Here is a 12,689-nt window from a genome sequence, read left to right as displayed (position 1 = left end):
TTAGGACTGGAGGCTTTGAAAATCTCATTTTGCCACATTGGACATAGAAGACTGACAAACCACCAATGGATCACCACTGAGAACATGCTAGCCCATTGTGAGCTATGAAAAGAAATGGAAATGCTTGGCAGGCCTAGATAACCTATGGAAAGGTTCATGGGATGGCCCTATGAGTAAGGCTGGTTGAAATTTTTGTATAAAAACTGATTTTTGATAAAATTTCGGTTTCAATTAAACAAAAATTTTACATAAAAAGTGTCTGCTTTCCATTACTTTTTTTTATTTTTCATCAAACAAATGTCCCAAAACAGAACTATTTCAGCAGAAAAACAAAATACTTTGATGGGGGCATACCACCATGACTGAGTCTGTTCTATTGTTTCACAGCTATCTCTGATTACATTGGGACTGTCTGGTACGAAAAGAGTCTCCACTGATCTGACTCACGACTGTGTCTTTACTTTCAGATGTAACAGAGTGCATCGACATTAACGTGTTCTCTGAAGGACTTTTCTATGAGGCCACGCTAATCCAGGCAGCCAGGTGCAGGGCCGCGGCTTCTCTCCGGCTTCGAGAGGAGCCGCGGCCCCGTGCCTGCCAGGGACAGAGAGCACCGGCGTCCACAGCCTCGGAGTTCTCTGTCCCCGGCAGACACGGGGCCACGGCTTTTCTCCCCTGCTGGGCACTAGGGGCACTAGGCGGTGCACATCAATGCACCGCGTTGGGGACCACTGACTTAAACTGACCAGCTTGAAACCCCACTATACAGCGACACCGCATTTATCGCGATGGAATTTTTTGGACCCCAAACATCGTGTTATAGTGGGGTTTCACTGTACCTCCAAAATAATGTCTGGTATCTCAGTCTCTCTTCTGGATTCCTTACCACAGAACATAGCGTCTCTCCTGTATTTCTCATGATGACATTTCCTGAGATCACAAATGGGACAGCAGGACTTTCAAATGTTTGTTTTTATTTGAGGTTCAAGTTCATTTGGACAAAAAGTGAACATGCTTCTTTTTCTCATACTGGTCACAAAAGACGCGCTCTGCAGCAAACCAGAATTTTTGTATTTTTTTTTTAATCTTGATTCAAATTCCCCTCCCAGTGCCCCCAATTGCCAGCAGCAATGATGCTGAAGAGGTTGATCACAATGGCTGAATTTCGCCCACTATGTTTATATTATGCCATGCCTTGCTGGGGGTTGGGGGGGGGGAGTTATTGTTAGCTGGAAGTGGTGCTCTCTGGATCTTAAAGCATGAGCCACCACGGCCTGAGCTATGAGATCCAGCTCTGATAGCTAAGGCTGTAGCAGGATCATCAATCTCTCCCGCTACTGCTAGAAGTGGACAGAGCACCATGCTGAATGGAGGTGGGTGACAGTCAGAGCCAGACATGCCAGCTACTAAAAGGCAGAGTGTTAACTGAACTGCCAGAACTTATTTTAACATTAAGATCTGTTGAAATGATACAGACAAAGCAAAGTACAGTGAAGATAAAATTGGCTCAAAGAAGGATTTTCTTTCCTAATTTCTTCTTTAAAACATTTTCCATTCCTTTTTGCAAGAGAATTACATTTATTCCATATTGGTTTCCCCTTCTCCAATGCATGTTAAGGTTTGTGTATTTTGTTCTGCAGGGTAACTGACCCTCCCCTCCTATCTCCTTAGCCAGCTTCACCTCTCCACTCCCAAACATCTTCTCTATCGGTTTGCCCGTCTCCACACTCCACCTTCACACTCCCCACAGCACCTTCTCTCCATGGACTCCACCTCTCTCATTTTCTGCCACTGAAGACTGCTAGAGTCCTCCACCTCGTGACATTCTTGAGTCATTGGGGTATTTTCCCCCATGTCTCAGGGACACACTGTGATATGGGATGGCCCACACAGGTATGAGAAAGATGTGTATATTCCTCTTTCCCCAACTGAGAAGAAAGGGCGGATTTTGTCCCCAGAGAAAGAGGCCGGTGGGAAAGTGAAGATCAAGGCCTCATTATCAACATCAAAAAATGTCACCTGCCCCCGTTCGTAGTCCAGAGAGACCCGGATCCTCCTGGGTTTATCAGCAAAAGGGAGGTGGGTCCCCTCAGGGGAAGTGTAAGCCACCAACCACCCTGCCCCGCTCCGCCGCAAAGCCCAGAAGCCCTGCTCAGGGCTAACACTGATCCTTCCCTTCCTGCTCACAGACTCTCTGGCAACCCCCAAAACCCAGCTTCTTGCTTCCCCCACCTCCACCTCCCAACAATGTCTCCCCGAGGTGAATCCCTCACAACCCAGCACAAAGGGATCATTGTCAAATCTCTCCAGATTGTTGGGCAGATTCTGCCGTGTGAATCCCCATCTCACGCTTTTCTGATCCTCAGAGAGGACGAGTCGGGGATGAGCCGTGTCTGGATCCAGAGTCACATTCACTGAGGAGAGAGAGAATCAGAGCGTTAGAGGCAGAGCTTAGCCCTGGGGGTGGCTGGGGGCCATTTCTCACACTCCCTAGCAGCTCTGTTCCAACTGGAACACTGTCTGATTTTCTCCTTCTGTCACAGGGAGCTGCCTCCCTGGTTGGCTGGGCAGGGATCTCACTGCAGCTTCCATCCCACAATCAATAGGGGTACTGTTGTTGCTGCTGTTATGAGTGCAGAACCCTTCCAAGCTGCTCCTTGTTCCCCTTGTGGGGCTGCCACACCCCTAGCTGCAGAGACAGAGCTGGGAGGTAGCAGAGCTGGAGTTGCCTGCAACATTCAGTGAAGCCACCAGCAATACCTGGGGCAGGGAAAACAGCCGAGGAAATGGCACAGGGGAAAGATCCTTTCCCCACTCCAGAAAGCAGTGACTCCAAGCTTCTCTTCCAATCCTAAGGGAAAGAGAGAGAGAGCAGGGGAGAGTCCAGGAAGGGGACTGAAGGATGTAGCAGACCTTGAGAAGCAAGACTCTGTGCTCATTTGCCCCAATGCTCTGTCAGAAGCAGAGGGACAGAGTTAAGGTTGTTTGGGTGCTAGCTGAGTCTGTTACTGTGGGAATTTAACTGATGATTGCCTTAACATTTAATTTTTTATGTTTTCTTTTTAATTTCAGTGGGGTGTTTTGCTCTGTTTCAGCTTAATTTGTATTTAGGGAATTTATAAATTAATTAGGATTTTTGTGAGAATTTTACCAGATTTTGAAGAAAAAAATCCACATGAGGACTTACCTTTCTCATCTGGTCCCATAGATTGAAATATTTTTTTCTCTAATTCAGTTGTCAGATTGTCTGGAGAAAAAAAATATTGACAGAAATTAGATATTATGTCGATACATTTGTAATTATATCCCCTCTATTAACAAACTTGTCTTTTGGAGGCCCATAGATAGGAGCATAGAAAGAAACAGACAGAGATTGAGAAATGAAGAAAGACAATTTTTTCTAGTGAGGCCGGATTAAAATTAAACAATTTTTCATTTCTATTTCCCCATTCGTCCTAGCATCCCATAGATTTAATATGCCAGAGGGGCCCATTAGAATGATGTGGTCTCACTATCTGCAGAACTCAGGCTAGAGAACATCACCCAGTTATTCCCACTTGGGGTTTAATAACTTGTGGCTGAACTATAGCATTCTCTCTTCTGCTGATGGAGAACCCACCCCACCCCCATGTTAAATTGTTCCACTGAGGAAGAACATTGGATTATTTTTAGGGCTGTCAAGCAATTAAAAAATTAATCACAATTGTGAGATTAAAAAAATAATCGTGATTAATCTCAGTTTTAATTGCACTGTAGAATACCATTTATTTAAATATTTTTGGATGTTTTCTACATTTTCAAATATATTGATTTCAATTACAACACAGAATACATACTGTACAGTGCTCACTTTATATTATTATTTCTGATTAAATATTTGCACTATAAAAAGGAAACAAGAGAAACAGTTTTTTTTCAATTCACCTCATACAAGTACTGTAGTGCAATCTCTTTATGGTGAATTGAAAAATACTATTTCTTTTATCTTTTTACAGTGCAAATAATAATATAAGGTGAGCACTGTACAACTTGTATTCTGTGTGGTAATTGAAATCAATATATTTGAAAATGTAGAAAACATCCAAAAATATTTATAAAATTTAAAGTGGTATTCTATTATTGTTTAACACGGTGAATAAAAGCGATTAATCACAATTAATTTTTTAATCGAGTTAACTCAAAACAAATTAATCCCTTGTGTTAACTGCGATTAATTGACAGCCCTAATTATTTTACAATTATGTCTTATTTTGTTTTATTGTTAGTTATTTGTTAATATAGCAGAAGTGAAGCAAGGCACATTACAGACAGAGAGGAGCAGATAGGGACAAAATACACAGAGAGACTCTGGAGCAAAAATGGAGATAGCTTTGGTGAGGGGAAGCATGGCCCAGTGGTTAGGGCATGAGCCTCGGACTTGGGAGATCTAGGTTTAATTCTCTGCTTCGCCCTAGACTTCCTGTGTAGTCTTGGAATGCTATGGGTACATGTGCACTGCAAACTAAGGTATAACTGTAGCATGAGTAGGCTAGCTAACATGGACAACAAGAGTAATTAAGATGTGGTCGCATGGACTTCAGCATGGGCTCCCCACCCAGTACAAGCCTGCTGGGGATCCTAGGTATGTACTCAGGTTGCTGGTCCATGGTGCTGCGTTTTCACAGCTATTATTACCTGCGCTTGGCAGATTAAAGGTACATGGTGTAGCAATGCACACTACAGGAGCGTAATTTCTAAAGTGTACTAATGTGTGTTGCACAATAACTGGTGTGTGCAGACCCTGCTGGTGCACACTAAACGTTCCCTAGTGTGCTTTAGTGAACTATTGTTTCAAACTGCATTACTTTAGAGTGCTCTAGGGAACATTTACTGTGCACCAGCAGGGTCTGCATGAACCAATTAGTGCACAACAGAGCATTGGTGCGTTTTAGAAATCACAGCCCTCTTCTGTGCATTGCTACAGCATGTAGACATGCCCTGAAGCTAGCACAGGTATGTCCAGGGGCGGCTCCAGGCCCCAGCACGCCAAGCACATGCTTGGGGCGGCATGCCGCGGGGGGCGCTCTGCCGGTCGCCAGGAGGGCGGCAGGCAGGGTGCCTTCGGTGGCATGCCTGCGGAGGGTCCGCTGGTCCCGCGGCTTCGGTGGACGCCTGCGGGAGGTCCACCGGAGCCGCGGGACCGGCGAGCGTTAGAGCACCCCCCGCGGCATGACGCCATGCTTGGAGCAGCGAAATGTCTAGAGCCGCCCCTGGGTATACCTGTCCATGCTACAGTTCCACCTTAGTTTGTGGTGTAGCCATACCCTTAGTCACTCTGTGTCTCAGTTCCCCATCTGTACAGAAGGAGATAAGAGAAAGTTACTCACCTTGCAGTAACTGAGGTTCTTCGAGATGTGTGTCCCTGTGGGTGCTCCACTCTAGGTGACAGTGCGTCCCGGTGCTGTCGATCGGAGATTTTCGGTAGCAGTGCCTGGTTGGGGCGCACGCACCCAGATGGTATCTTCCGTCTAGTTGGAATCTTCCTGAGTGCATGCGCCCCACACCCTCCTCAGTTCCTTCTCTACCGTGGAGAGTAATCTTAGTACTCCAAAGTAGAGGGGAGGAGGGCGGGGAGTGGAGCACCCACAGGGACACACATCTCGAAGAACCTCAGTTACTGCAAGGTGAGGAACTTTCTCTTCTTCTTCGAGTGCTGTCCCTGTGGGTGCTCCACTCTAGGTGAATGTGTAGCAGTACCCACTACGGTTGGTGGGACTTTGGAGATACAGGCAGGGAGTTCTGAAGATAGTACTGTATGACCTACTATTGTGTCTGCCGTGGTGTTTTGCGTTAGAGCATAGTGTTTTGCAAACGTGTGTTCAGATGACCATGTAGCCACTTTGCAGATATCAGGAATGGGAACATTGTGTAAAAAGGCAATGGATGCCGACATGGCTCTAGTGGAATGAGTTCTAATGCCTTCAGGCGGTTGAAGATTCTTCGCACGGTAACAGGATCTGATGCAGTCAGAGATCCACTTGGACAGACGTCCTTTAGAGATAGCCATACCGTTTGATTTTTTCGGTAATGGAAACAAAGAGTCTTGGAGACTTGCGAAATGGTTTAGTCCTGTCTAAATAAAAGGCAATTGCTCGCCTGACATCGAGAGTATGCAGGGTTGCCTCTTGTGGAGTCTTGTGAGGTTCGGGATAGAAAGTAGGTAAGTATATAGGTTGGTTGAGGTGGAAGGTAGATACCACTTTAGGAAGAAATTTAGGATGTGGTCTCAAAGTGACTTTGTCTTTGGAGAAGATTGTGTAGGGAGAGTGGGCCATCGGGGCACTCATTTCACCTACTCTCCTTGCCAATGTTATGGCAACTAAGAAAGCCACCTTCCTGGATATATGGAGATGAGAGGAGGTAGCCAAGGGCTCGAATGGAGGCTTCATGAGAACGTGTAGAACGAGGTTAAGATTCCATGAAGCAGCTATTGGGTGAATTTCAGGGTAGAGGTTTTGCAGGCCTGTGAGAAATCGTTTTATGGTTGGGTGAGTAAAGAGTGAATAACCTGGCTAAGAGGTCATGGAAGGTGGTAAGTGGCACCAGGTGCACTGTGGTGGAGCTGAGCGAATGTCCGTCTTGTTTTAGTTCCAAGAGGTAGTCTAGAATGATAGGGAGGGTTACCATATTGGGCGCTAAGTGATTACGTAAGCACCAGAGGGCGAAATTCTTCCACTTCTGCGGGTAGGTTTTATGAGTGGAGTCTTTCCTACTGTGCAGGAAGACATATCAGACTTGCTCAGAACAGGCTAGTTCATGGGTTTGGAACCATGAAGGAACCACGCTGTGAGGTGGAGCTTGAGGAGCTCAGGGTAAAGAGCCAGTCTATTGTTCTGGAAAAGGAGATCTGGCCTGTTGGGGAGAGCCCGTGGGTGACGGGAGGACATGCAGAGTCCGGTCCTTATGGTCCACAATCTTCCAAAGAACCCCGTGTAGCAGAGGGATTGGTGGAAGGCGTACAGGAGAGAGGTGTTCCGCGGGATGAGGAATGCGTCTCCTGGGGATGCAGTTCTGAGTCCCACTCTGGAGCAAAACTGGGGACATTTTCGGTTCTGGGTTGTGGCAGAGAGGTCTATTGACGGGGTGCCCCAGAGGGAGAAGAGCTGTTGAAGTATTGTGGGGTGCAGTTCCTATTCGTGTTCCGTTGAGAAGTGCCTGCCGAGTGCGTCGGCAGTAGTGTTGTGGCAGTCTGGTAGGTAGGAAGCAGTGATCTGTATTTGACGTTATATACACCAATTCCATAGACGGATGGCTTCCATGCAAAGAGAATGTGAGCATGCTCCCCCTTGTCTGTTGATGTAGTACATACATGCTATGTTGTCTGTTAAGACTCGCAGGTATTTGTTCTTTATGAGGGGAAGAAAATGAAGGCACGCTCATCTCACAGCTCTGAGCAATAAGAGATTTATGTGTAGGTGTGACTCTGATGCAGACCACTAGCCTTGTGCCCTGTGTCCCTCTAAATGCACTCCGCAACCAATTAGGGAAGCGTCCGTGGTGAGCACGAGTGCTGGGGATCAGTTCTGGAAGGAAACCTTAGTGCAGAGGTTCTCTGGTCTTGTCCACCAGTGTAGGGAAGCTAGAAAGTTGGGAGGCGGAGTTAACAGCATTCCTAAGGTGTGTCTGTTGGGTTTGAAATTGGAATTGAGCCAGCCCTGAAGACATCTCATGTGCAGCCTGGCGTACTGGAGTATGAAGGTAGTGGCTGCCATATGACCAAGGAGCTGTAGGCAGAGTCTTGCCTGTGTCCTTGGATGAATAGAGAGCGTGCGTTTGAGTTGCGTGATAGCGAGGAATCTGTGATATGGGAGCAAGGCTCTGCTCTGGATTGAGTTGAGATGAGCTCCGAGGAACTCAATCTGTTGTGTAGGTGTCAGGGTGGATTTTTGGGCGTTTATTTGGAGGCCTAGGCTGTGAAAGAGGGCGATAGTGAAAGAGTAGCTTGGAGTGTCTCGCCATAGGAGTTGCCCTTGATGAGGCAATCGTCCAGGTAGGGGAACTGCGTGACCCATGTTTGTGGAGGTGAGCCACGAGTACAGCTAGAATTTAGGAAAAAACTCCCGGCACTGTGGAGAGGCCGAAAGGAAGAACTCCGTATTGGAAATGGTCGTGACCGATTATGAAGCTTAGAAAGCGTCTGTGAGCTGGATGAATTGATATATGAAAAGAGACGTACTGTGGGTCGAGGGCTGAAAACCAGTCCCCTTGATCTAGTGCAGGAATTAATGTGCCCAGTGTGACCATTTTGAATTTTTGTATCCTCGTGAATTTGTTCAGTTGGCGTAAGTCTAGTATAGGCCTCCAGCCCCCAGTCCTTCTCTGGGTCAGGAAGTAACGGGAGTAGAAATCTTTCCCTGGATGTAGCATTGGCACAGGCTCCACTGCGCCTAGCTGTAGAAGATAAGCAACTTCTGCACGAAGCAGGTGCTCATGAGAGGGGTCCCTGAAGAGGGACGGGGAAGGGGAGGAGGATAGGATATGAATGGGCTAAAGTAACCGGACTGAACTATCTCGAGGACTCAGCAGTCCTGTGTAATTTGCTGACAGGCATGTTGGAAACTCTGGAGGCGGTGGCGAAATGGGCAAATAGGCTGTGGAATCAAGGAGTGGTCGCACAGACCCTGGACTAACCTTTTAAAATTGTTGTTTATTCCCAGAGGGATGGGAAGTGGTTGCTTGAGCTTGATTTTGTCTGCGCTTAGGGGGTCTAGCGCGATTCCTATTTATGTGGTAAGGTTTGGGTTGATATCGTTGACCCCTGGGAAGAGATGGGTGAATGCCCAGGGTGTGCAGTGTCGCTCTAGAATCTTTCATTGTATGAAGTAGTTCATCAGGTTTTTTTTTTTTTTTTTTTAAAGAAAACAGTTTATGTTTATCAAAGGGGAGGTCCTCCACTTTGTTCTGCTGGTCTTTAGGGATGCCAGATGCAGAAAGCCATGAAGATCTGCGCATAACCACAGCCGGTGCAGTTGTACGGGCTGCTGTGTCTGTCGTGTCTAAAGAGGCTTGTAGGGCTGTTCTGGAAATCAATTGGCACTCGCTCAGAATTGATTTAAAGCCCGCTGTCCTGTCCTCTGGAATGTAAGAGGCGAATTCAAAAGTTTATTGTAGTTATCAAAGTCATGCCTGGCAAGGAGTGCAAGGTAGTTTGTGATCCAGAATTGTAGAGTGGAGGATGTGTGAACCTTGCGACACAAGACGTCAAGGCGTTTAAGGTCCATGTCTTGCGGGGTGGACTGATATTGTGGCTGTTTCGTTCTTTGTGCGACTGCATTGATAATGAAAGAGTTCAGTTGTGAAAAAAATAGGAAGTCAGCGTCCTTAGCAGGAACATAGTATCTATGTTCGGCTTTTCTGCAGGTTGGTAATAAAGAAACTGGAGTTTGCAGAGAGCGTCAGCTGGTTCCAAGAGTGCCTCATTTATAGGGAGTGAAGTAGGGAAACTGAGGCTGGTGGCTGCGGACCTTAGCCTGAGGTGGAAAAAGGCTCCAGTGGGGGAGGAGAGGGAGGTGCGGAGAACTCTGCTTGCCATTGTAGATCAGGTTCGCTCTCAGTGAAGGTAGCCAGTTCAGGTGGTGGGACTGCGCTGTGTCATGTTAAGAAGCGAAAGTGAAAGTGTGAGCGGTGCAGTGGGTCGGTTGGAGCTGCCCTGCAGGGGGTCTGCTGTTGGTGCAGGTGCGGAAGGCAGGCTCGGTGCCGATGTCCTTCCTGGCAGAGCACGCGGTCGGAGCCGCGGCTGGGTTTTTTTTTCCTCCTTCTTCTTCCGCCCTGAGGCTTGCGGTGCCGACTGCTTTGTCGGCACCGGGGCAGAGCGCATAGCCGGCTCCGTGGCTATTTTTAGCGCTGAGGCTTGCGGTGCCGACATCCTTGTCGGCACCGGGGCAGAGCGCGCAGCCGGCTTCGCGGCTGTTTTTTTGTTTTGTTTTGTTTTGTTTGTTTTTTGCCCTGAGGCTTGCGGTGCCGACATCCTTGTCTGCACCAGGGCAGAGCACGCAGCCGGCTTCGCGGCTGTTTTTAGCGCTGAGACGCTTGGTGCCACAGAATCCTTCTGTGTTCGGGAGGTTGAATTTCCACCTCTATGGTCTGTGGGAGCCGTTGTTGAGGCGTGATCTGGGGCTGAGGTGCCTAGCTTTGGCGCTGTCAGCACAGAGGGTAGGGATCTCGCAGGAGACCCCTTACCCTTGTTAGAGTCTCTCCTATGAGACTGCTCTGCTTCTTGCCTCCGCTCCAGGGAGGGTGAAGCAACGCTCCCCACCGGTTTCGATCTGGCTGGGGAGGATGTGGGAGTGAGTTTAACTTTCCACATCTCCGAAAGCGGCTGCGGGGATTTCTCCTTGAGAAGCATTTTAAGCCGCAGGTCTCTGTTGTGCCGAGCCCTCGACTCGAGTCTCATACAGTGGAGGCACTTTGCGGGGATATAGGCTTCCGTGAGGTACTTCACACAATGTGAGTGCCCATCCAACCTTGGTATGGAGTCGTGCCAGAAAACACACCTCTTGAATCCTGAAGCCCCTGGCATTGTACATTAGAAATGGCAGGGGAGAGTGTCTCAGTGAGAGACAAGTCTGAAGTGATTTTTTTAAACTAAGTAACTAACTATGTAACTATACTAAAGGAAGGGAAACAACTGGGAAGTAATTAATACTTATTTCTATGTTCTTTGTTACTGTTTCCTATAGATACCAGGGAAGAGAAGGCAGCACTGCTCCGAGTCCCGTCTTCAGCCGAGGACGGTTGAGAAGGAACTGAGGAGGGTGTGGGGCGCACGCACTCAGGAAGATTCCAACTAGACGGCAAATACCATCTGGGTGCGTGCGCCCCAACCAGGCACTGCTACCGAAAATCTCCGATCGACAGCACCGGGACGCACCGTCACCTAGAGTGGAGCACCCACAGGGACAGCACTCGAAGAAGAATAGCATTTCCCTATCTCACAGGAGTGCTGTGAGGATACATACACTGAACTGTGAGGGGCTCAGACACCAGGATAATGCGGGGCAGACAAGCGTTAACTACCCTGACTGTGAGTAGCCAGAAAAGAAAGAGAACCTAGAACATAAAAAAAGAACGGCCTTACTGGGTCATACCAAAGTTCCATCTAACCCAGTTTCCTGTCTTCTGACAATGGCCAATGCCAGGTGCTTCAGAGGGAATGAACAGAACAGTCAATCAGCAAGCGATCCATCCCCTGTGGTCCATTCCCAGCTTTTGGCAAACAGAGGTTAGGAACACAATCCCTGCCCATCCTGGCTAATAGCCTTTGATAGACCTATCCTCCATGAATTTATCTAGTTATTTTGTGAACCCTGTTATAGTTTTGGCCTTCACAACATCCTCTGGCAAAGAGTTCCACAGAGGCTGACTGTGCATTGTGTGAAGAAATACTTCCTTTTGTTTGCTTTAAACCTTCTGCCTATTAATTTCATTTGGTGACTCCTAGTTCTTGTGTTATGAGAAGGAGTAAATAACACTTCCTTATTTACTTTCTCCACACCAGTCATGATTTTATAGACCTCAGTCATATTCCCCCTTAGTCATCTCTTTTCCAAGCTGAAAATTCCCAGTCTTATTAATCTCTCCTCATATGGAAGCCGTTCCATCACCCTAATAATTTTTCTTGTCCTTTTCTGAACCTTTTCCAATTCCAGTATAACTTTTTTGAGATGGGGCGACCACATCTGCATGCAGTATTCAAGATGTGGGTGTACCATGGATTTATATAGAGGCAATATGATATTTTCTGTCTTATTATCTTTTTCTTTCTTAATGATTCCCAACATTCTGTTCCCCTTTTTGACTGCTGCTGCACATTGAGTGGATGTTTTCAGGGAACTATCCACAATACCTCCAAGATCTCTTTCTTGTGTGGTAACAGCTAATTTAGACCCCATCATTAGATTCTAACCTGTTAGAATCACCATTAAATACTGTGAATATATAATCCAGCTTCTTTCCAAATAAAGAACAGAAGTATTTACTGAATACATCTTCCTTGTCTGTATCATAGAATCATAGAAATGTAAGTCAGGAAGGGACCTCAAGAAGTCATATTGTGCTGAGGAAAAATTAATCAATACCTAGACTATCCCTGACAAGTGTTTGTCTAACACGTTCTTAAAAACCTCCAGTGATGGGAATTCCACAACCTCCCTAGGTAACCTGTTCCAGTACTTGTCATGAAGTATTTTACCATATCCATTTGGTTATAGATTTACACCATTGTTATTATCTCATTTGTTTCTACTTCATTTTTTTAAAATCCTTCGTATTGTCATTATTGTCATAGATTTTTCATGAATATTTGTAGCTTCCCTTATCAAATGTCAGTTCCTTCCCACATCCCATTTGTTATATGTTCTTTTCTTTAACTTGTTGCTTTCACTTGCCCTCTTAAATGGATCTTCTGTTTTCTTTTTAAGCTCATGACATTATAACCAACATTCTTTAAGGGCTTCTCTACACAGAGTTAGTACACATTGAAATGGCTGACACGCAAAATGCAAACCCTTAACGCGCACGAAATCTCCATTAGCTGCACAGTCTGTACTACTGTGCTACTTTCATGATATTATCATCACTGATTTTAAGATGTGGGCATCAAGATTCCAAGGTTTCAAGATTCAGCACAGAGAGGCTAAGGTCCAAAATTT

General features: G+C 46.5%; 1 protein-coding gene across 2 annotated transcripts in view; it reads right to left on the bottom strand.

Moving 5' to 3' along the window:
* Positions 1 to 307: 307 nt before the first annotated feature.
* LOC123375196 (E3 ubiquitin-protein ligase TRIM39-like) overlaps positions 308 to 12,689 on the bottom strand; it is a 42,612-nt gene continuing 30,230 nt past the window's right edge. For both annotated transcript variants that reach the window (XM_045025934.1, XM_045025935.1), the window contains exons 5-6: positions 3,188 to 3,247; positions 308 to 2,414 (exon numbers count right to left, since the gene is read on the bottom strand). In XM_045025934.1, the coding sequence (XP_044881869.1) occupies positions 1,858 to 2,414; positions 3,188 to 3,247 (617 nt within the window). In that variant the 3' untranslated portion in view covers positions 308 to 1,857. The remainder of the gene's footprint in view (positions 2,415 to 3,187; positions 3,248 to 12,689) is intronic.

Source organism: Mauremys mutica, chromosome 7 (assembly GCF_020497125.1).
Source record: "Mauremys mutica isolate MM-2020 ecotype Southern chromosome 7, ASM2049712v1, whole genome shotgun sequence".
Taxonomy (NCBI): domain Eukaryota; kingdom Metazoa; phylum Chordata; order Testudines; family Geoemydidae; genus Mauremys; species Mauremys mutica.
Note: the sequence above shows the minus strand (reverse complement) of the source record. Positions and strands in the feature narration are given on the sequence as shown.